We start from the raw sequence: 25,588 nt of genomic DNA, 5'->3' as shown, positions 1-25,588 counted from the left end.
AGTGCAACCTCATCGGTTCCCAGCAGCAGTGCACCCTCATCGGTACCCAGCAGCAGTGCACCCTCATCGGTACCCAGCAGCAGTGCACCCTCATCGGTACCCAGCAGCAGTGCACCCTCATCGGTACCCAGCAGCAGTGCACCCTCATCGGTACCCAGCAGCAGTTCACCCCCATCGGTACCCAGCAGTGCACCCTAATCAGTAACCAGCAGAGCACCCTAATCCAGGGGTTGACAAATTTGCTTTGAATTTAGGAGCCAGTTAAAAAAGTTAGGAGCCAGTTTTTTTTTTCAGCTCCCGGGGTAAGGCCACTCATTTTCACCCCCTATCCCTAACTCACAATGGAGCACCCAGTCAATAACTTCATTGAAACGCTGTTACATCAGGGGTATGGGCTGACCAGAAAGAGTAAGGCTGGCAACAGATGGAACTGGCTGGCACTGGCAGGTGGCACTGGTTGCCACTGGAAGGCACGTGGAACTGCCAGATGGCACCGACAGGTGACACTAGTTGGCATTGGCAGGTGACACTGGTTTGGAACTGGCAGGTGACACTGGTTTGGAACTGGCAGGTGACACTGGTTTGTAACTGGCAGGTGACACTGGTTTGTAACTGGCAGGTGACACTGGTTTGGAACTGGCAGGTGACACTGGTTTGGAACTGGCAGGTGACACTGGTTTGGAACTGGCAGGTGACACTGGTTTGAAACTGGCAAGTGGCACTATTGGCACTGGTCATGGTTGGTGATGGCAGGTGGCCCTGGTTGGCGATGGCACTAGTTGTCACTGGCAGATGGCACTGATTGGCGGTGGCACTGGTTGGTGTTGGCAGGTGGCACGGATTGGCGGTGGCACTGATTGGCGGTGGCAGGTGGCACTGGTTGGTGGTGGCACTGATTGGCGGTGGCACTGATTGGCGGTGGCAGGTGGCACTGGTTGGTGGTGGCATTGGTAGGTGGTGGCAGGTGGCACTGGTAGGTGGCACTGGTTGGCGGTGGCACTGACTGGCGGTGGCACTCGGCACTGGCAGGTGGCACTGGGTGGTGGCAGGTGGCACTGGGTGGTGGTTGCAGGTGGTATTGATTGGCGGTGGCACTGGTTGGCACTAGCAGGTGGCACTGATTTGTGGTGGCAGGTGGTACTGATTGGCGGTGGCAGATGGCACTGGTTGCCGCTGGCAGGTGGCACTGATTGGTGGTGGCACTGGCAGGTGCCACTGGTTGGCACTGGCACTGATTGGCAGTGGCAGGTGGCACTGATTGGCGGTGGCAGGTGGTATTGATTGGCAGTGGCACTGGTTGGCGCTGGCAGGTGGCACTGGTTGGTGCTGGCACTGGTTGGCGCTGGCAAGTGGCACTGGTTGGTTGCAGGTGGCACTGGTTGGCACTGATTGGTGGCACTGATTGGCACTGGCAGGTTTCACACGGAGCACTCTGTTACTGAAATGTAACAGAGGAGCTGGCGGGACCCTGCCGGGGTGTGAAACTGACAAGTAACAGAGAGGTGGATATGTAGTGGCCAGCGGTGCACCCTCATCAGTGGCCAGTGCTGCACCCTCATCAGTCACCTGCAATGCAGCCATTTTAGCACCCATCAGTGCAGCCATATCTGTCCAAGTGTCCCTACCACAGCAGTTTGTCACCACAGCCCACAGTCACCAGTATGGCGAAAAGATTTTTTCCACTGAGGAGGCATACCAACTGCTTACCTTGACAGACGACTGCATCTGGTTCAGAATATGAACCCGTTGTAAGCAGTGGGTCTGCTACAGAATCAGAGGAAGAGCAAAGTGTGCCCATGAAACAAAGGCGTTCTGGCATGGAGCAGCAGGCTACCACAAGTAGCGCTGTGGCATCAACCAGCAGCTCAGTGCCATCCACCAGAAATGCAGTGGAATCAACTAGCAGCTCAGTGCCATCCATCATTACCACAGTTGCATCCAGAAGAAAAAAGAAAAACCCTCTGTGGCTTCCCCCTAATTCAAGAGCTGCAACTACCCCCCCCCCCCCCTTTTAACTGCCCAGCCAGGTGTTCAGGTAAAACACAGAGAATTTTGCCCCTATTGCTTTTTTTTATCAATTTTTTACCCAAGACCCATTATCCTCCATCATGGCCCAATGCAACCTCTATGCACAACAATTCATAACAAGCAACCCTAGTTCAAGTTATGCCCATCCCTATGAGTGGTCAGTGGGGGAATTCCAATTATTTTTAGGCCTAACATTCAATATGGGACTCACAAAAAAAATGAATTATACTCCTATTGGTCCACCATCCCATCCACCACATGCCAATCTATTCCTCCATTATGCCAAGATCAAGATACCTTATGATAATGTGTTTCCTCCATTACAATGACAACACCCAGTGCCCTCCCCAAAATGACCCATCACATAAATTATTTAAAATTCGACCAATTCTGTTTCAATATGTTTAATGAGTTTTTGGGTAAACAAGAAAACATAAAAAGCTTGTCTCTAGCCCCTGCGACAAACATGTAAAAATTATCAATGAGCAATATCATTTACAGTTATCACATAACATAGTGAGAATAGGGAATGGTATCAAAAAATGACGACTGCATAAAGTGCCCTGTCCCCAAAATCGTCGCCGGATGGGAGGCTCTTCACCAGCAACCCCCCTCCATAGGAGGCAACGGTAGGAGTCAGAATAGTGAGAAACCAGAAAGAAAAGTGAGAAGAGCAAAAAGGCAGGGAGAAGGGGGTCAGAGATAGGAGAGGGTGGAAAGGAACAGGGGATCTCGGACGCGGCCGCCTTACAGAAGGGAGTCAGATAGGGCCCAAACAGGATGCTTGAAGTGTGGGAAACTCATAAGAGATCTATGGTTCCCAGATTTTGAGAAATTTAGCGTGTGAATTATTCACAATGCTGGACATTCGTTCCTGAAGTAACATTAGTCATACGTCTCCTCACCCCTTAGAAATCTACTCGTTGGGTCTTCCAGGCTTGAGCTATAGTTCATTTAGCCACTATAAAGAGGTAAGTGGCCAGCTTCTACTGAGGAGCGAACAAATCCGGTATTGGGCAATGTAATAGGGCTAGCCTGGTATCCCTTCGGACTGTTAGATGGAAGAAAGTCTGTAGCAAGCCAAAAACCCTAGACCAAAATCCCACCAGTCTTGGGCAGGACCACCAGGTGTGTATGATGTCTCCCCACTGTCCACAGTTGCGAAAGCATCCATCAGTACTTCCTGGGAAGGCCTGAGCTGTGCGGGCTGGGACCCAGTACCATCAGAACAGAACCTTATATGCTGCTTCTAGGGTGTTTGTATTAAATAGCATTTGGCTACCATGTGCCAGGCCTTACTCCAGTCTTCCAGGTCTATGGGAGCCTGGAGGTCCCTTTCCTATTGGGCCATATAAGAGCGAGGTGCTGATGACGGACATCCATTCAAGGATGCAGAGATAGCCGAGATGAGGCCGGGAGACCCAGGGACATGCTGCCATGCGTGTTCAAAAAAAGTCTTTTGAAATGTGTACGTGGACGTGCGGCGCAAGGCAGTAATCCAGTGTTTTAATTGAAGGAAACTATAATGCTCTCTAGCTGTGTGTTTCTCGGATTGTTCCCACGAAAGGGAAAGGAGCAGGAGAAAAGGAAGTTTTGAACCCATGGGTAGCCATGCGAGAGCCACCAAGAGAATGCCTGAGGCTCCTCAAGGCCTGGGGGAAAAGAGGATTGTGGGTGATGGGGAGTAGAGATAAAAAGGTAGACATCAAATTACCAGAGAAGCGAACGGAGTCCCAAATCTGCAGACCATGTAGCAGCACGGGGCTCAAAGAGGGGGGGCATAATTTATGGAGGAAGCCAGTGCAGGGCTTGGAGCGAGGACGAGTCGCAGTTGGGCAATTCAAGTAACACCCACAGAGGAACATCTGTGGTCACGTGGAGCATGGTCAACGGGGAAATCTGCGCCGCTGTATAGTACTTGGAGATATTGGGGACCCCCAGACCTCCTTGTAGTCTATAGGTATAAAGAGTAGATCTAGGGACTCTAGGACGTTTATGCACCTAGATAAATTGGAGGATCCTGTTCTTCAAAAGTTGAGGAAAGAAAGAGGGCACGCTAACTGACAGAGAAAGTAATAAAGAACTTTGGGCAGGATCGTCATTTTAGCTGCCGAGATCCTTTCTATCCACGAAAGGGTGGAAAATTGCCATGAATGCATAAGGGTGGTCAAGGTACGCAACAAGGGGTAGTAGTTGGCGGAGAACAAAGAAGAGTAGGAAAACGTTAGTTTGATGCCTAAATATTCAATTGAATGAGATGGCCAACGATACGCAAAATGTTCTTGAAGACACTGCACCATATCCGTAGGGAGGCTGACATTCAGCGCCGTGGTCTTGGAAGAGTTAATTTGAAGGCCAGAGAAGGCTGAAAATCGGTCTAACACAAGTTGCAGATTGGGAAGGGAGATGAGTGGGTTTAACAGAGTCAGAATTGCATTGTCTGCAAAAAAAATTGGACTTATACTGGGTTCCAGCATAAGGGACTCCTGAAATGTCACCGTTAGCCCTGATCGCCCTAGTATCCTGAAATATAGGAAAGGTGTCCCAAATCCCCACCGGGTCAGAACATATTGGAGGTAGTCCCAAGAAAGCGAATCAAACACTTTGTAAATATCCAGGGAGAGCAAAAAGCCTGGGATTTTACACTGGTGGAGGATATGGAGAAGGTGGATTACTTTGCGGACGCTATCCTCTGCTTGATGACCAGGCACAAAACCCACCTGGTCCCTGTGAATGAGGACGTGAAGGTATTTGTTGACCCGTGTGCTCTGGATTTTCCCCCAAAAAATTTGGCCGCTTCTAAATTTTTTTTTTTTCTCTGAGAAATTCCCCCAGTTATTTATTCCCAACCAAAATATCTCTGTGGATGAGTCATTGGTCCACTTCACAGGCAGGCTTGGCTTCAAGCAGTTTATCCCCAGCAAAAGGGCCCAATATGGGTTTAAGCTATGTGACCGAGCCACGGGGTACATCTGCGCCTTCTGGGTCAACTGCATCACCCTGAATGTCCAGAGTACATCGGAGCCAGCGGAAAAGTGGTTTGGGAGCTTGTAAATCCACTCCTTGGAAAGAGTTACCATCTTTATGTGGATAATTATTGAACAAGCTTGCCCCTCTTCCGTAATCTTTACCGCAAGGACACTCCAGCATGTGATACAGTGCGAGCCAATAGGAAGGGCTTTCCGCAAAGGCTCGTTACTGAAAGACTACAACAAGGGGAGACTGCATCTTTTGCAGAATGAAGAGATAATGGCTCTCAGGTGGAGGGACAGACGAAACGTCCACATGCTCACAACGATCCACAACTTCACCTACGTGGAAATCCCCGGAAGAAACGGCCCAATCCAGAAACCAACATGTGTCCATGACTATAATTTGTTCATGGGGGGAGACGACTTCAATGATCAGATGAACCCTACCTTCCCACAAGAAAAAGCCGATATTGGTATAAAAAAAGTCTCCATATATCTTTTCAGTTTGGCCATTTACAATATGTCATTATGTTATTTACCATAAATCTGCAGAGATCCCCATATCTTATCTTCAGTACCAAGAAGAAATTATCTCCACCCTTTTGTATCCTGAAGGCCCAGCAGAAAGCATTCGCTCAGATTCAGTGAGCAGAGACTCCATGAACGCCACTTTCCTGAGAGACTCCCCTACCATAAAACAGGCCAGAAATGTCAGAAGAAATGTTGGGTGTGCTCCAGAGGAGGAGCTAGAAGAGACACCATGTATTATTGTCCCCAATGTCCTTCCTAACCAGGCCTTTGTATTGGTGAATGTTTCCACCATTACCATACTTCTCTACATTATTAGGGAAGTATGGTAAACATAATTGTCATTTACTGCCACATCCAGTGTACATAATGCTGCCTTCTCCGGAACTGACCCTGGGCTGCTAAACGACCACACTTTTGCCTAATGCGAAATCCTCTGCCTGCTCTGGAACTGACCCTGGCCTGTTATACAACCACGCTTCTGCCTAACGCTAAACTGTACCTACCTCTGCCTGCCCTGGAACTGACCCTGGACTGTTTGACCATGTTTTTTGCCTTCCTCTTGGACTGATCTTTTACTGTGCTACTGGTGTAGTGGGCTTCATAACACAGGGGTCTCACATATGTGAGGGGCTCCAGAATTGTTTTTTTGGCTGAAGAAAACACATTTTTTATAGTTTTCTCATTCCTGGATTAGGGTCTGGAGACTCAAAAGCTTCAAAGAGATTTGGGTGGGTGAAGCCTTTACCCCTGCCCCCATTCTTTCCTGGCCTGCTACTTGTATTATGGATCATGTTCCTGTTTACTACCAGGACCAATATTTTGGCACTGCTGGCAATATCTCTACCTGCACTGACCCTGGACTGTATATGGACAGTATCCCTTCCTGTACTATGGACAATATTCCTGCCTAGACAATTCCATTCACTGTTGCTGACCACATCCCTGCCTGGAGCCTGGATCGGGGCTCTCCTCCTGTGGAAACTGCACTACTAAAACCACAGGTAATCTTTTGTTTACGCTTTGCTCAGCAGAATGTATTTTGGGGTATAATTCTTGGTATGTACAAGCTATCTGTTAGAAATATCAAGGACCTTCATAAATGTGATAGATTGTCAGGAAATTAGATGTGTAATTTATGTCCCTAAAACACCTGATGGTGCTCCTTGAATTTTGGGTCTCTGTACGTGGCCAAGCTGTGTAAAAGTCTCACACATGTGGTATCGCCACATGTGGAGTAGCAGAATATATTTTGGGGTGTCATTTTTGCTAGATACATGCTAAAATATCTTATAAATGGACAACTTTATGTATTAAAAAAAAAGTGTTTTAATTTTTTTCCACATTTTGCAAAAACTTCTGGAAAAAAATGAACCGTTCAAAAAAAAAAAAAAAAAAGACTCATTATGCCTCATAGATTTTATATTGGGGTGTTTTCTTTACAAAATAGGGTACTATTGTGGGCGTTTCCATTGTCCTGGTGCTCCAGGGCCTTCAAAAGTGTAATAGGTGGTACTTCAATGTCGGGCCCAGTATGTGGCCAGGCTGTGTAAAAGTCTCACACATGTGGTATTGCCATACTCAGGAGTCACAACATAATGTATTTTGGGGTGTCATTTGTGGTATGCACATGCCATGTGAGAGAAAAAACCTGGTAATGTAACAATTTTGTGAAAAGAAAAAGAAAATATTCTGCAAAGAATTGTGGGAAAAGTGACAACTTCAGAAAACTAACTGTGCCTCTTACTAAATACCTTGGAATGTCTACTTTCCAAAAAGGGGTTATTTGGGGGGTATTTGTACTTTGCTGGCTTGTTAGTGTCAAGAAATTAGATTTTTACCATAGCTTGTAAACTCTAACTTTCACAAAGACTAAATAATTTACATTGATTTGGGTTATTTTTACCAAAGATACATAGCAGTATAAATTTTGGCCAAAATTTAGGAAGAAAAATTACTAATTTGCAAAATTTTATAACAGAAACGAATAAGTTTTTTTTTTTTTTTTACAAAATTTTCGGTCTTTTTTCCTTTATAGCGCAAAAAATAAAAAAACCCAGTGGTGATCAAATACCACCAAAAGAAAGCTTTGTGTGGAAAAAAGGGGAAAAATTTCATGTGGGTACAGTGTTGCCTGACTGAGTAATTGTCATTCAAAATGTGAGAGCATCAAAAGCTGAAAATTGGTCTGGTTAGGAAGGGGGTTTAAGTGTCAAGTTGTTAAATCCCAATTTCTTTTCTCCACCACAAAATGTTGTGGTTTTGAAGAAAGACTATTAGTGTGTATATGCCCATCGCCATAGTGTGAAGTCCCATCCTTCTTTTAGCGTCCCTCACCAACCACTCCAAGATGCTCCAGTTCTGTTTACAAATGTACAGTATGTGGTGCAAGATCAGAAAATACTTATTCTATCCATTACATCATGTTAAGTGTTTTTTTTTTTTTTAAAGTGAATTAAAAGCTTTAGTAGCACTCACTGAAAGCAAAGCCAAACTATTTTGTTTTAATTTTAGATAGAGTAGGGAATTATTAACCCCCCCCCCCAATCCTTTTTTTGCTATCTGTGGCATCTGCCATTAAAAGGAATTTTATGCTGGAACAAGGAGAATGGCAGATATCACCGATTTATTTTATCAAAGGAAAACTGGCCCAAAAAAAAGTTTAAATGTAGCTGTATAAATTTCTTATTATTACCATCATTTACCACCAAAGGATAACCCAAAATGAATTCTCCTGTTCCTGAAAATCGCAGCAATACCACAGAAGAGGAAGTAAACACAGTGGTGGGCTGCACATTGACTGATCACTGTGATAGCCAGAGACTATTACAGCAATCAGGTGGCTCGGAAACCAGGAGTCCCAGGTCCCAATCATGAAGGGATTAAACAAAAAATAAAAGTTTTAGCTTTACATACACATTAGGCTTCAATGCACGCAGCTGCTTCTAGGGGGTCTGGTGTTTTTTTTTTTCCTGATTCTTAATGTCTCTCCATGTTAGCCTGTGTGTCCGTGCACACATAGGCTTTTAGTAACCTTTAGTGGCAGGAGTTTTTAGAGGCTTTTAGAGGCAGGAAAAAAAACCACTGCCAGTGCATTCAGGAGCAGCAGAGTCAGGGCAGAAAAATGCTTGACGCTACGAAAAACTGCTAAACACGCCTAAATTAAATGTATTCTGGCCAATAAAATGAACACCCAAGAGCTCAACTCCTGTAAAAACTCCTAAATGCTTGTGAAAGCTTTAGACACTTTTACAAGTGTCATGCATTTTTTCTGCAAAAACGCTGCTGGCTTCTAGTTACATAGATACATAGTAGGTGAGGTTGAAAAAAAAGACACAAAGTCCACCAAGTCCAACCTGTGTGTCTGATTATATGTCAGTATTACATTGTATAACCCTGTATGTTGTAGTCATTCGCTTTTTTAAACTATCAATGCTCCCAGCAGAAACCACCGCAGGTTTTTTTTTTTTTACTATAGGAGAGTTAAAGAAACATCCTGTGTGCATGAGGTCTTATGGTTACATACATTTACATTTAGGTAGAAAACAAAATGAGTTAGCAGGTCCTTTAATGTAGATAAGAAAATGCAGTCACTTTAGATATGGATAGGCTTCTAGGTCAATAAGACTCCCTCTGCATTGATGGCAAATCAACTGCACAGACAACAACACACCTACAGTATACAATGTAGATGCACAATACTCTCATGGCGGAAGGATCAAGTTGTAGAAAGGAGAACAGACTACCCAGACAAATTGAGGCGCTTACTGGGCTGCACAGATTGATTACTGGATTGAATCATGTCTCCAAATAGAATTAATATGCTCCAGACAAAGGATCCCTGGAATGAAAGTGCTTAAAGTCAGGTTGAGCGGCTTACAGAACTGCGGCAACATTCAGACAGAAATACATCACTGTCATAAATAGAGTTAATGGAAGATTTTGCCATCAGGCCTGAAATACTTAAGAATAAGCTTTCAGGAGAACAATGCCAATACTGGAAATGACTCTTGAATAAAAGCAAGACGCTCAATAAAATACCTCGAACTATAAACTCATTTCATAAAGGTCATTTTATAAATGGAGCCACTACGAAAGAGACATGAACATTAGTATAATACAAGTCTTGCATCCTAAGTTACAAACAATGCTGAGAAACATTATTCATTGGAAATATTTAAATTTTTATGCAGAACTATTGCCAATATTCATTATGTCTTATTGGTCAGACTTTAACAGCTGCACTGACACTTAGTAAACATTAATACTGAATAAGCCTTAAAGCAATGGCATATATGTAAAACCTTCTCTTTTTCTGCACTGCAAAGACTTTGGTACTGCCAGCAGCTATTAGGGAACACAGAGAGGCTGTGGAATTACATTTGTATAACATATCCCCCCCCCCCTCACATTTTAACAGTTAATATGTGCACTCCGACTGTCAACCTGATTTAACCAGCACATCATTTGATGAAAACAGAAAAGATCATGATTTTGTAAGTTTGCCCACTTACAAATGAATGAAAGGTCTATGATTTTTATCATAGGTGTATTTTAGATGATAAAAGACAGAATATCAACCAAAAGTCCTGAAAAAACACATGATACAAATGTTATAAAATCGAGTGGCAGGTCAGTGAGTAAAAATTCACTCCACCCACTGGATCATATGAAACACCTACTTCCTTCAGATCGTTAAAGGGAGGCAACTCCCTACCACACATCAGTTGTAGAAGAGACTCGCCAACCCCGTCTGGAACACATAAACACATGTTAGTCACAGCATAGTACATAGAAACTAATAGGGTAGGTCGTTGCTGTCCTGAAAGACTTATGGAAAACAAGTTACCGGTAAGTCTAACTTGAATTTTCCCAAAGCATCTTTCAGGAAAGCACCTGACAGGATAAGAGAGATTTACCACCTTAGGGCGGGACAACATTCTGCAGGACCTTCCTGCCAAATGCCTGATCGCTGGCAGATGTGAGGTTCAGCCTGTAATGTCGCATAAAGGTGCGAAAACTTGACCACGTTGCCGCCTTGCAAATTTGTTCAGGGGTGGCACCAGCTCTTTCTGCCCAAGTGGCCGCAAGAGCTCTGGTTGAGTGTGCACGAATTCCAGCTGGTGGAGACAAACCTGCATGTGAGTATGCCTCCAGGATGGATCATTTCAGCCTTCTGGCTAATGATCCTTTAGAAGCCTGGCAACCTTTCTTGTTGCGCAAAAAAAAAAAAAAAAAAAAAAAAAGACAAATAATAACGAATCTGTACGTCTAAAGTCTTTTGTTATACCTAGGTGACATAACAAAATCCAGAAGGTTGGAAGCACAATGTCCTGTGAACGTTTATGCATGGGAGGCTACCTTAGGTAAGAATTTTGGGTCTGTCCCAAGAATAAATATCCGGAAACACTGAGAGATAAGTTTCCCTAAGTGACAGAGCGTGTAGCTCACTGATCCTGCGTGCTGAAGTAATGGCGATCAGGAACACAGCTTTAAGAGTGAGTCATTTGAGAGATGCTGCATCCAGAGGTTAAAATTGACTTTTTGCTAGGGTATGCAGGACTACTGACAGGTCCTATTTTGGGAAACCCTTATCTGGTGCGGGTCTTGATCTTGCTTTAAAAAAAAAAAAATATCTGACTACTAGCAGTTCAGAGGCCACAGATTTCTCTAAAAAAAAAAAAAAAAAAACAGCTAGTTCAGCAACCTGTACCTTCAAGGTACTGACCGCTAGTCCCCTATCTGCCCCATCCAGTAAAAAAAAACAAAAAAAAACTACAAAATGGAAGCAAGGCTCCTTGGGTCTTGGGTAGATGAATTGCACCATGAGTTAGAGACCTTCCAGACCTTAGTATAGATGGCTCGTTACTTTTTCCTATGCGATAGCAATGTTGCCACTAGACGATCTGCGAACCCCTTACTCTTTAGGAGCTGCTCTTCAGATACCATGCTGCAAGCGACAGCCTGGCCACTTCTGGGTGACTTACTGGACCTTAGATTAGTAAATCTTGCCTGAGACGTAGATGCCAACAAGGTTTGGTTACCATACCCAGAACGGCCGAGAACCAGGATCTTTTTTGCTCAAAATGGAGTAATTAGAATGACTGGTACTCCTTCCCGTTGGATCTTCTTTAATACCAGTGTGATTAGCTGGGATGGGTGGAAGGTGTAGCAAAGGTGAAAGCCAAATGGATGGGCCAGGGCATCTTTTCCTAGTGATCCATCAAGATTGTTCAGAGAAAATTAACAAAGTACCTGTGCATTCTACTTCGAAACAAACAAGTCCACTTCTGGCTGTCCCCACAGCCTGAAAATCATTGTGAAGACCTCTGGGTTCAGAGACCGCTCTGCCGCCTGAATGGGGTACCTGCTTAGGAAGTCTGCCACTCTGTTTAGGGTCCCCTTTAGGTGGATTGCCGACAAGGATAGTAAAGGTTTCTCTGCCCATATAAGAATCTCTGTTACCAGTGCTTCTAAGGACCTGCTCCTTGTGCTCCCGTCTGTTTAGATACACCACGGCCGTGGCATTGTCTGTCAACACTTGGTGATACTGGAGAACTTTTGTGAATATCACTAGAGATAAAGCATTCGCCTTCAACTCTCTCCAATTTGAGGACCTTATCGCTTCGTTCTTGGACCAATTCCCTGGGAAGCCCCTTGATAGAATCTCCCAATTCCTCCACCACTATAGTGACATTTTCACCTTGGCTGGAATCTTTACCTTCGTGAACAGGGAACTTAAGCTGTGATCTCATGACATTAGGAGAAAGGATTGTAGACTCCTGAAGTGTAGTCTTGCCCACTGAATAGCTGGCATTGTTGAGGTCAGGACCCCTAATGCTGTAACCTCTCCGCTGAGGGAGCAAAGAATAGAAGATCATTCAGGTAAGAAATCCCTGCGATTCCCTGAAGTCGAAGTGGAGCTAGTGCTTTCACCATCACTTTGGTGAAAATCAGTGAGGCGGATGAGAGACTGAATGGTAAGGCCCTGAACTGTAGATGGTAAATCACGCCTCCCATATCTACTGCCAATCTGAGATACCTCTGAGACTGGGGTGAAATTGGGACATGCGAATATGCATACCTTAGGTTTACTGATGCCATGTAACATTCTGGGGTCAGTAGATTTCTGACTGAAAAAAAATAGAGTCCCCATCTCAAACCTTCTGTACTTCACGGATTTGTTCAGAGGTTTTAGGTTGTGGATCAACTGGAATTTTCCTGTTTTTTATTTACTAAGAAAATGTGAAAATAACATCCCTGCTGCCGCTCTCCTGGTGGCACTTGGAACACTACACCCTGCTGCATCAGCTCCTTTAATAAGGACTTCATGGCCAGGGCTTTCACTGAATCCTTTGGGGTATTTGTCACAAGAAATCTTCTTGGGGGAGATTCCATAAACTCTATTGCGTAGCCTTGAGAAAGAGTGGTCAGGATGAACTGATATGACGTTATGGCTGTCCACTGCGGAAGGAAACTTTGCAGCCTTCTGCCCACCCACAGGGTCGAGTCATTGGGATTTTTCTGTTGCGAAGGAGGATGGAAAAAGATTCCGCCCTTGCCTTTAGTTTTTTTGCACGGACCAATTCTTCCTTCCCTGGGACTTGTTGTCCTGCTCCTGAGCTCTTTGAGGTCTAAAAGGGTGCTTCGGGGGCGGTTTCTTCTTCTTTACTGGGAAGGATTTGTTCCTATCAGATGTCCTATCCAGGATGGTATCTAGATCAGGACCAAAGAGAAGGTCACCCAAAAAAGGGAATCCCACAGAGCTTACTCTTTGACACCATGACGCATGCTCAGAAGCATTGAACTTCATTTTCTCGGCTGATCGTAGTGTTGTACGTCACCACGTTCTTGACGCTCGAAAGTCCAGAGAACTTTTGTGTGACCGTGTGTATGCAAGCCGAGCTTGAGCGGAATTACGTCTGAAAAACCATCCAAGATTTTTCAGACGGAAATTCTGCTAATGTGTGCGGGGCATAAGTTCCTTTTTCTATTTGCTTAGGCCAAGAATAACACGTATGGCTCCAAGGAGACCATCAACTTCCTTCAGGGATAGCTTAAACTTGAAAGGGACTACTTCTGCTCCTTCCACCTCCTCCAATTCCGAACTGTCATTGGAAGGTGCAGGGGAGTGTTTTTCCCTGGTAGATGGACCTTCAGACAGAGTTTCTACCACCGGGACAGAAAGTGAATCCTGGGAGGACTCTGATGTGGAGGGATGACTCGCAGCCGGATTAACCAATGACAAAGGCAACCAAATCATCACACACAGAAGCAGATTTCTCTTTTACCATAGAAGTAATACAAGTACTGCATAGGGTTTTTTTCCTATTTTCTCCCATCTTGGCCTTGCATGAGGTTCATTTCTTTTTCCCAGGTCATAAAGAATGATGTGGTCCAAAGCACCAAAAGTAATTGACCTCCATCCCAAATTTTATAGAAAAAGAAAGAAAAGTGGTCAGCTGGACTTTAAATGAGGTCAATCACTATATAAAGTAAACATGTAGGATATTAAACAGTGTTGCTTTTATGGGTTCCAACAAAAAAAGGGTGAATTTGAGTGAGAGATGTATACCAAGAAGCAGTCTTGACAAAACATTTTATTATACCATGTGAAATTATGTATATATTGAATACCACAAAAATGCATTTACAGAATCAAATACACACAGGGTATGCTGAAAACTGCAAATAAATATTGGCCACCATGGTAATAGGCATAACAAAGTAAAAACAAGTCCTGCACAACGTCTAGAGTAAAACAAAATAAGAGATATAAAATCATCTGTATGGACATCATGCATCTATGTAAGACCGACGCGTTTCGTTGGGGTATACCAACTCTTCCGGGTCGGATGCAATGGTGATCTATAAGAAACATAACCATATGGTATAATATTGTAACTGAGTAATAGGAATAAATACTGTGTAAGGGACAGGATGGACATCCTTATTGGTACTCACGTCAGCTGCATAAATGTGAACAGAGGATCAGAGCCGTTAAACAGGTCTGGCATGGGAGCTGAGGTAGAGACACGTGGACAAGCAGGGAGCACTGTAGATTCACCAGTGTAAATGTGCTAATGTGGGTGATGTTGAGCCAAAATTTCTGTGAATTGAGATCAGTAATAAATATTGAATGTATAATATTGAACTGAGAGTGTGAAAAGCCCATACACCAGGTCAGATGAAGGGAAGAACTAAGCATAGATGAAAAAACAGATACTCAAAAACCACCAAATAGGAAAAAGAAAAAAAAAAAAGGAAAAAAAGATGTAGAAAAAGAAGAAAATGGTATCCTGAGTGAAATAGTGAAGGAACCGAAAAGAAAGAAGAACAAAGTGCTGAAAGTATAGGTGATTTACCTTGTTGGTTCACAAGGAAATGGGGAACCAGAATCAACAGGTGAATGCTTGCATATGAGGTGTTGCCAGAAAGACAAACACCAAGTGAGGCGAATTTAAATGCTCCCAGCTGATGTGTCCCACCCAGCATCACGTGGGCATGGGAAAAGGGAGGCATCCATGCCAGAGCAAAAAAATCCGCCCATACAGGCTCAGGTACCTCCCCAGTGTCAGCCTAGCTGGAAAGAAAAACCTGCTCTTGCGGTGCGACATAAAAAGGTGTCGCACACACAGAGCTGTGATGTGGCGCCAATGCGATAGGAAGCCCCCGTCCAAACCACCACCTCCATCCACCACAAACGGGGAGGAAGGGAAACAGTGGAAGAGGGAGGGGCATCAAAAATCGCATCACAGCTCCCAGGGAACAGATGAGCAAATGGGCAAAATTCAGTGAACGCACTACCCTACCATGTGGAACAGGGTGCTATGAACAAGATATGTTGGATTGACATAAAGTATAATATATATATATATATATATATATATATATATATATATATATATATATATATATATATATATAAAATAAGTCATGAAAGTTGAGAAAATATAAAGTATAATAAAGCCACGATTGGGTCTATCATGGATTGCAAACATGCAATTGGAACATGCTTTGCAGACTGCTCAATGGTTACATCCCTATAAAAATATATAAATAAGTTTAGAATTTGGCATAAAACGCATGCACCTATGCGATTCCACCCCTAAATGGGAACAAAAAAAAATGATAAACAGGGAATTAGTGGAGGGAGGGAATAGTGCCGTCCCTACATGGCGCAAGTGCACCCCTGGGGTATATAAAAATGTACCCCTGGTTCCCCTTTCTATGCCAAGTGGCAACAATTGGTGCACCAGACCACTTAATGACCAGGGGTGTCTTCCACCCAAATTTTAGTGATAAAGAATGATGTGGTCCAAGGCACCAAAAGTAATTGACCTCCATCCCAAAGAAGCAGCCAAGAGGCCCATATTAACTCTGTAGGAGCTGCCGAGATCCACAGCTCAGGTGGGAAAATCTGTCCACAGAACTACTAATAGTCGTGCACTCCACAAGTCCGGCCTTTATGGAAGAGTGGCAAGAAGAAAGCCATAAGAAGTCCGGTTTTCAGTTTGCGAGAAGCCATGTGGGGGACACCGCAAACAGGTGGAAGAAGGTGCTCTGGTCAGATGAGACCAAAATTTTACTTTTTGGCCAAAAAGCAAAACGTTATGTGTGGTGGAAACACTGCACATCACCCTGAACACACCATCCACCGTGAAACATGGTAGTGGCAGCATCATGTTGTGGGGATGCTTTTATTCAGCAGGGATAGGGAAGCTGGTCAGAGTTGATGGGAAGATGGATGGAGCCAAATACAGGTCAATCTTAGAAGAAAACCTGTTAGAATCTGCAAAAGACTTGAGACTGGGGTGGAGGTTCACCTTCCAGCAGGACGACCCTAAACATACAGCCAGAGCTACAATGGAATACAAATGCACGCCACTCTTTTCACATATGTACAGTATTTGTAAAAAAATATTAAAATCTTTTATCATTTTTCTTCCACTTTACAACTTTGTGTTGGTCTAGCTCAAAAAATACCAATAACGTTTTTGGTTGTAACATGACAAAATGTGGAAAATTTCAAGGGTTATGAACACTTTTTCAAGGCAATGTTTATATGGCATATAGAAGGGCACAAAAAAGATAACAGATGACATTGTGTAAAAGGCCACTCTGCTAAAAGTTATGTTCTTGGTCATAGAAATTGCTGAGACAGATACTGTCAGTTGAGGAGTAACATTAAAAGTTTAAAGTATATAAAGGTAGAAATAAGCCATACCGTATACAGTATGCACATGGGATCTAATGGGAAAACTGCAAAGATTTCACCTGCAGAGACATCATTTTCACATCAGTTTACATCAACTTTCAGTACGTTTTATGCAAGTTGATATCAGTTTTCATGCATGTCAATTATGTGCCCTATTCACACCAATGTTGATGTCATGTCAGTTTTTTTTCCTGTGTGGAAAACTGCATACACGCTGCAGATTCCTGCACAGAAAAAATCTGCATGCAATACCAGCATTGTGGTGTGAACAGGGCACATAGAGAACTGTTTTTTTTGTGCCCTTGCAGAATGTGTGCAGAAAAACTGACGACTCTGCACTGTGAACAAGGCCTTAAACAATTTAAAGAAATATAAGCTAGACTGGCTTTACATGGCTTGTTATAGGAAGAGGGTATTCAGACACACAGGATAAGCTGACCCTAAATTGATCAAAAATTGCAGGACTGGCCAAATTTCGATCAGTGTGTAAGCTCCCCTGCTCGGCACAACTTGACTGTTTTAACTGCAGAAGGGACATGTTGGGCAATTCTTAATGATCAGTGGCTGCAGCCAATTAGCTAATCAGTGTATTCCGACAGTGGCGGGTAAGGGGGATGCAGTTCGGGGGAGTGAGTCTTCCATCCGCCTCGTTTTGTCGATGGGAGGATTCTGCCTGTTTTTTTTTTTCAACTCACAACTACCCCTCCTAGCACCTATACTAACTAACCTGTAGAAAGAAAGATCTGTATACTTACCTATTTGCAGAATGTTGGCTGCTCCAGACCAGTCACATGACCCAGTTCCCCTTTGTCAGCTAGCAGCAGCTGCACAAGAGAGAGGGGAGTGCCAACAACAGATGAGCCATAATAAGTCTATGGGTGAGGTCATCACTCCCAGGCATTCCATCTGTTGTTCAAATGCCCTCTCCTCTCCCCTGCAGTGGCACTGGCTAATAGGGAGGATCACGTGACAGGACAGGAGAGGCCTGAATCTTACCTATGGGTGTTTACAGATCTTTCTTACTCGGGCAAGCTAGCATAGGTGTTAGGCGGGAGGAGAACACAGTTTTAAGATTTGCAAGATATTTTCCAGAAGCATACCACTTAAGGACCGCCTCATGTACATATACGTCAGTACTTTGAAGAGGGATATCTCAGTAACAGCAGCAGCTGCTGCCACAACCGAGATATCCCTCTTTACAGGAGGCAGTCCTGTGTACGATAACGGTGGCTTACCGGAGCCGTCGGTAGCAGCAGAGGCGATCGGGTCCTTCACACTGCTGATTAGAGAGACGTGTGAGGCTAAGATGGCCCCCACTCGTCTCTATACCATAGGAGGGCAGAAGCGACGTCAAAACACATACCTCTTAAAAGGTAAATTTTTTTGAATGTCATTTTTTCAAATGCCTTTTTTTTTTTAAATTGCATTTAAGTCCAAATATGAGATCTGAGGACTTTTTGAAAGCAGATATCATATTTAAGAGGACCTGTCATGCTTTTTTCTATTACAAGGGATGTTTACATTCCTTGTAATAGGAATAAAAGTGATCCTTTTTTTTACATTTTTTTAATTGTAAAAATAAATAAAATCACGTAAACGAAATAAGAAAAAAACTAAAAAAAAATTTGAAAACACCCCGTCCCGACGAGCTCGTACACAGAAGCGAACGCATACGTGAGTAGCGCCCGCATATGAAAACAGCGGTCAAACCACACATGTGAGGTATCGCTGCGATCGGTAGAGCGAGAGCAATAATTCTAGCCCTAGACCTCCTCTTTAACGCAAAACATGCAAACTGTAAAAAAATTTAAATGTTGCTTATGGAGATTTTTGAGGGTAAAAGTTTGACGCTATTCCACGAGCAAGCGCAATTTTGAAGCACGCCATGTTGGGTATAAATTTACTCGATGTAACATTATTTTCCACAATATAAAATAAAGTGGGCTAATTTTACTGTTGTCTTTTTTTATTAAAAAAAGTGAATTTTTTCCAAAAAAAAGTGCGCTTGTAAGACCGCTGCGCAAATACGGTGTGAAAAAAAGTATTACAATGACCGCCATTTTATTCTCTAGGGTGTTAGAAAAAAATATATATAATGTTTAGGGGTTCTAAGTAATTTTCTAGCAAAAAATACTGTTTTAAACATGCAAACACCAAATCTAAAAGGGAGGCCTGGTCCTTAAGTGGTTAAGACTTCCATGAGTGACTTGAAGTATAGCCTAGGGCTACATGTGTCCTATAGACCACTGGTTGGGAGCACCAATTTAAACATTAGGACACACAAGTCATTCATTATTGCTACTACACTGATAATACAGCTACTTGTCATGCCATTCATAATGTAAGAAACCTTTATGGTTGATCGGACTGTGTTGTCGGAAATTCTGATCGTGTGTGGGCTCCATTGAAATTTTTCGGTCACAATTTATGACACAAAGTTTGAGATCTGGATCTAAAATTTTCCAACAACAAAGTCCGATCATTTAAATTCCGATTGTGCGTAGACAATTCTGACACACAAGGAGCCACGCATGCTCAGAATAAAATAGGAGACGAAAGCGATTGGCTGCTGGCTTTTATAGTCCCGTCGCACGTATTTTACATCACCTCGTTCTGAACGATCGGATTGTCCGACCGTGTGTATGCAAGACAAGTTTGGGCCAAAATCAGTCGGAAAAAATCCAATGGATTTTGTCGTCGGAACGTCCAACCATGTGTACAGGGCATTACAGTGTTATCTCAAATGGCCCTCCTTGTTCTTATCTTGGATCAAAGAATGATAAACCTTTATGTTGTAGAGATCTTAGAGCAAGAGTGGTTGAGACACTGTGTTGGATTGAAATCATATAATACTTCTGGTATTTGTTCATGGTTGAGGTAGCCACTTAGCCTCAAATGAATGAAGCACATGAAAGCTTTGTAATCAGAAGAACAATAGCTGGACTCGGACCCCCCCTGCTGTGATGTGTGTGTGGTTGCAGGCTTCAAAGGGAGTAAAAGCAAGCTGGGTGGCTCATCGTTGGGGACACTGATCAATAGTGGACAATACAGCATGCTTCCTGAAGAATGGACATACATGTGAAGGAATGCCTCTTGGCGACATCTATTGGATGGAAGGCAAATGGGGGTGGCTACGAGTGGGTGTGTATGTTTGTATGAAAAGGCTCACACACAGACAATGTTTGCTGTTTGCTGTAAGACCATGCCATGTGGTGACTCGGCCTACTTTGGGAGATGGCTCCGGCCTAAACCTCATGGTGAAGGCCCTCTCCTGGTCTGAGCCTAGCCGATGCAGCAAAGCCTCAAGGAGGACCGTGTGATAAGTATCTTTCATATTCTGGTATTATATGTTCTGATTGTAAGCTGCGTGATATTGTAATGTCCTTTTACTACCTTATGTTAGCTTTCCTAATTTCTTGGGAAATAAATAAGATAGTGTTTTACTAGCAGCAATGTGTGTATTTTCATAAGTAACTTTATATCAGTGTGCTTAGTAGGGTTTTATAAATTAGATAATTATGGGAAGAGACAAGGTAGTAATAGTTTGTAGAGCACAAAATGTCTTTCACACTGGATAGGGTTGACAACACTCAGTTCACAAAAATTCTGTGTGTTGTCAGGCCACCATAGGACTTCATTGCTGTGTGTATTCCTGGCAGATTAACAGGTATTGCTCTATACTTGCAGGGACTTTCATTTTCAACCTTAAGTAATTCTTGAACCAAACTGAAACAATGAAAACAAATGCTATACATTAGGTTGCTATACATCTGATTATCAGTCAATTCAATTTTGTTATTTAAAAGAGAAGTGCTGCAGCTATCCACCAACCAGCTCTACACCAAGAAATTAGAAGTGAAAAACTGCTGATAGCTCAGTTATCAGCCTTCAGTGAGCAGAGAATCAGTGACCATCAGTCACTGGTTCTCTGCTCTGCCCCTCCAGCGCTCACTGGTGCCCTGGGCTGTGGAGGGGCAGAGACAGCAGGCGGTCAGACATCTGGATGGATCCCAACATTATTTTCAGATTCCTGCAGAGCCTGGATGGGTTTTGTAAAGTCAGCCAACAGCAGGCTTAAGGCTGCATTCACACCTGAGCGTAGCGTTTTCAAGCAGAAAATCGTTTTTTACCGCGATTCGCTGCCTTTTTTACTGCGATTTGCCGCGATTTTGTGCAGGGCAAAAGGTCACCAATGTTAAAAGAAGAAAAACGCCCAAATTTGCTCGATTTGAGCGACAAAAAAGGGTCCGGAACTTGTTTGAGCTTCAGGCGACATGGAGTGGAGATGTGAACCATCTCAATTAAGAATAATAGATTTTTTCCCCTCTAGCGTTTTGTAGCTTCAGGCTTCAAGCTACAAAACGCTCAGGTGTGAATGGGGTCTTAGCCCACTGTTGGCTGGATCTGGGACACGGGAGTGCAGTCTTAGGTGTATTCCTGTGACACCCAGGAGAATTATGGCCAATGAAGCATTGGCCATACTTCTCATTTAACTATATTCTTCTGTAACAAATTTATAATCCAGCTAATGCAAGTAAATTTATAACAAAACTGATCATAAGATGAACTACATGGGCTAGCAGAATAGGCGGAAGATGACCACGATTAATAGATGGATAGTTCCACACAGCTTTGAGGATGATCTAGTTTTATTCATGGAAATTACTAAATATAATGGACCCACAGCTAGTAAACTTTACATTATCTTTGTATGGCCAGCAAAATGCTTTTTTTAAATAAATATATTTGTATATTACTTTTTTTATGTTAATAATAGTATGTGTACATACATTTTTCAATGGTTATACTTTTTAAGTCCAGCCTTATTATGTGACACAACATGTTGCAAGAAAAAGCTGTATTGGCATCTCAGAAAGAATTTTTTATTTATTCTCAGTACCTTGTGAACGCTCTTCGGATTCTCCAGCCATGCATAGTACATTTCTTCCACATAACCTGAGTTGGTTCCGCTTAAAAATGGCTCTTGGACTCCAGAAGAAGAATATACACAACATCTTGGTAGTAATGTCCTTGATTTAACAGTTGATCTCACCAGCAAACCAAAGCCACATGGTTGCAGCTTAACGGCAAGTGACCTGAGGAGGCTCATCTTTTCTCACCTACCTGCAAAAAAGATGAATTACAACATAAACACAACAATGAATATTAATAATGAACTTACACAGAATTTGTGACTGTTCCTCCACAGATGTGCCTTTTACTAAATGGTTGCCGAAATATAACTAAAGTGGCATCACATCAGTAATATTAATAAAAAGAGTAAAAAAAAAAAAAAAAGTGCAACTGTAGCACACAATAGGTTTTTTACCTTCATAAATCCTTCAAAGCCTTTACAACCACTTTATTTTGGGTGGACTGACCCTTCAGTACAGGTAAAAAATTGCATTTTACTTTCATATCTTTTCTGAATTTGGGCACTTAAAAATTACTTCTCCTTCCCCCGTGAACAGCAGCATTTTAGTTTCAAATCACAAACACTGCATACAATAAAAAAGGAAAAGCAGAGAAAAGGCTATTTACCACCTATAGGTATGACTACATGTTGTGTTTTGCCTGGGTTTATCCTGGTTCTTCTTTAATTGTAAGGCCCTCTGGGACCCCCAAATTGTAAATTAATTTTAAATGCACTTTTAAAAAGGTTTTCAACTCAAGATTTATTATAATGTTTCAGCCGCTCAAAAGGCATAAAGTAAAGGTTTCCTTCCTCATATTACAACAAAAAAGGCCTTTTATATTACAATCTAAACTGTTGCCAATGGTCAAAAGGCTGGAAAAGAACGTAGGCCAATAGTAAGGGTCAGAACTATTACAGGCCAAGAGATACAGAGAAAGAGGGAACACAGACCATAGGTTGTTTCATGCTGGGGCAGGACCTGAGAATATCTGGCATTAGCAAGTCTTCCTGTTAGTGGAGCTGTAATTGCGCAGCTGGCAACCTAGACTTCAGCCCTTGCTGGAGACACAACATATACAGGCAAAAACCGAATGGCCAACACGACGCAAAATAAACAGGCCTTTGATCGGAATGTTACCAGAAGCAGCCACACAGTCGCAAAACAAATATAAAGCGCAGGGAATGCAGGCACTGCATACACAAAAAAATGGTCTGGATCAGACATGCATGTTATAGCAAGAGGCAAAACGGACATATCTACTACATCCTATTAACGGCTTTCCACAAAGGCTAATTCTAATATTTCTCTCATACTTGCGAAAATAATTTTTTTGCAAGCAAATTACTTAGAATTCCCAAACATATATCTTTTGAAGCAGAGGCTCTAGTGTATAAAATGGTGGTTATTGCAATTTTTTTATGTCACACAGTATTTGCACAGTGGTTTTTCAAACACAATGTTTTTTGGGATAAATAAATTTTAATGAGTCTAATGCCCTGTACACACAGTCGGACTTTCGATTGGATCGCGTGGTCGGAAAATCCGATCGTGTGTGAGCTCAATCTGACTTTTTCTGCCAGAATTTCCGACACACAAAGTTTGAGAGCTGGATCTAAAATTTTCCGACAACAAAATCCGATCGCTTAAATTCCGATCAACAAAGTGCCACACATGCTCAGAATAAATTAGAAGAGGAAAGCTATTGGCTACTGCCCTCTTTATAGTCTCATCGTACGTGTTCTACATCACCTCGTTCTGAACGATCAGATTTTCCACCAACTTTGTGCAAATGTGTGTATGCAAGACAAGTTTGGGCCAAATTCCGTCATAAAAAAATCAGACGGATTTTGTCGTTGGAATGTCTGACCGTGTTTACAGGGCATTAGTGCACACAAAACACAATAAAATGGATAGATGATGTTATGTTGAGTAAATAGATGCCCAACGTGTAATGCTTTAAAATTGTGAATGCCCGTGGAACGGCACAAAACTACAGTGCCTTAGGATCTCCATAGGCAACACATTAAAAGCCTTTACAGGTTACCAGTTTATATTTACACAGAAGGTCTGAAGCTAGAATTATTGTTCTCTTTAAAGCGGGAGTCCGCCGTTTTTTTTTTTTTTTTTTAAAGCCAGCAGCTACAAATACTGCAGCTGCTGACTTTTAAAATAATGACACTTACCCGCCCAGCGGGCCCACGATGTCGGCACCCGAAGCCGATCTCTCGATCGTCTCTCAGGTGTTGCCGCCGCCATCTTGGGTATGGGAATCAGGAAGTGGATCCTTTCGGCTTAATTTCCCGGTTCCCTACTGCGCATTCGCGAGTCGCGCTGCGCAATAAGGATGGTCCCGCTGTCTCTGGGATCCGTGTGTTTCCCAGCAGGCAGCGGGGGACCTTCAGAAAGGGGCGTAGATTCTGCGGAAAGGGGCGTACCTTCTGCAGAATCTACGCCGGAAGTGGGTGCAGATACCTGCACTGTACAGGTACGTGCACCCCCCTCCCCCCTGAAAGGTGCCAATTGTGGTGCAGGAGGGGGGGAGGGTTCCAATGAGCGGAAGGTCTACTTTAGGGTGGACCTCCGCTTTAACATTCACAGTGATGATACCTCACATGATCATCGCTTACGCAATCATACCACAAACTTTCGACATCTACAAATAATTCGATTCAGTAAGCAGTAGTCATTACTGCGGTCCACAAAATACTATGTTAACGGAATATCACTCAATACAACATAATACATTGTGGGTCTAGTTGCAAACAACGGCACTATATTATTAACAGACCTTTGGTAAATATTCCATACTGGTTTACTTTGGCGCTCACAAACAGGCAGAAAATGTCCCCATAATATCTGGGACATGAACAAGTCCTTCTTGTTACAGTGCCTCCCAAAAGTATTTACGCACCTTGGCTTTTTACCTATTTTGTTACATTACAGCCTTTAGTTCACGTTTTTTTTTTTTTTATCTGAATTAGATGTTATGAATCAGAACACAACAGTCTAAGTTGGTGAAGTAAAATTAGAAAAATATATACATAAAACTATTTTTCAGAAAAAAAATAATTGGCATGTGCCTATGTATTCACCCCCTTTGTTATGGAGCCCATAAAAAGCTCTGGTGCAACCAATTACCTTCAGAAGTCACATAATTTGTGAAATGATGTCCATCTCTGTGCAATCTAAGTGTCACATGATCTGTCATTACATATACAAACCTTTTTGAAAGGCCCCAGAGGCTGCAACAACTAAGCAAGAGGCACCACTAACCAAACACTGCCATGAAGAACAAGGAACTCTCCAAACAACTAAGGCACAATGTTGTTGAGAAGTACAAGTCAGGGTTAGGTTATAAAAAAATAAATAAATATCCAAATCTTTGATGATCCCTAGGAGCACCATCAAATCTATTATAACCAAATGGAAAGAACATGGCACAACAGCAAACCTGCCAAGAGACGGCCGCACACCAAAACTCACGGCCCGGACAAGGAGGGCATTAATCAGAGAGGCACCACAGAGACCGAAGGTAACCATGGAGGAGCTGCAGAATTCCACAACAGAGACTGGAGTACCTGTACATAGGATGACAATAAGCCATATGCTCCATAGAGTTGGGCTTTATGGCAGAGTGGCCAGAAGAAAGCCATTACTTTCAGCAAAAAACAAAATGGCACATTTTGAGTTTGCGAAAAGGCATGTGGGAGACTCCCAAAATGTATGGTAGAAGGTGCTCTGATCTAATGAGACTAAATTTTAACTTTTTGGCCAACAAAGAAAATGCTATATCTGACGCAAACCCAACAAATTACATCACCCAAAAAACACCATCCCCACAGTGAAACATGGTGGTGGCAGCATCATGCTTTGGGGATGTTTTTCAGCAGTCTGGACTGGGAAACTGGTCAAAGTTGAGAGAAAGA

At 42.9% G+C, this 25,588-nt stretch overlaps 1 protein-coding gene across 4 annotated transcripts in view; it reads right to left on the bottom strand.

The window, feature by feature from the left end:
- Positions 1 to 25,588, bottom strand: part of OGDHL (oxoglutarate dehydrogenase L) — a 344,487-nt gene that overhangs the window by 242,856 nt on the left and 76,043 nt on the right. For 3 of the 4 annotated variants that reach the window (XM_077454880.1, XM_077454883.1, XM_077454882.1), the window contains one exon: positions 21,647 to 21,870. The exons of the other annotated variant lie outside the window; for it this stretch is intronic. In XM_077454880.1, the coding sequence (XP_077311006.1) occupies positions 21,647 to 21,856 (210 nt within the window). In that variant the 5' untranslated portion in view covers positions 21,857 to 21,870. The remainder of the gene's footprint in view (positions 1 to 21,646; positions 21,871 to 25,588) is intronic. 4 annotated transcript variants of the gene reach the window in all.

This window comes from Lithobates pipiens, unplaced genomic scaffold, assembly GCF_037356315.1.
Source record: "Lithobates pipiens isolate NorthernLeopardFrog02 unplaced genomic scaffold, aLitPip1_a1.2 Scaffold_25, whole genome shotgun sequence".
In the NCBI taxonomy this organism is placed as follows: Eukaryota; Metazoa; Chordata; class Amphibia; order Anura; family Ranidae; genus Lithobates; species Lithobates pipiens.
This window is presented reverse-complemented; position numbering and strand designations above follow the sequence as displayed.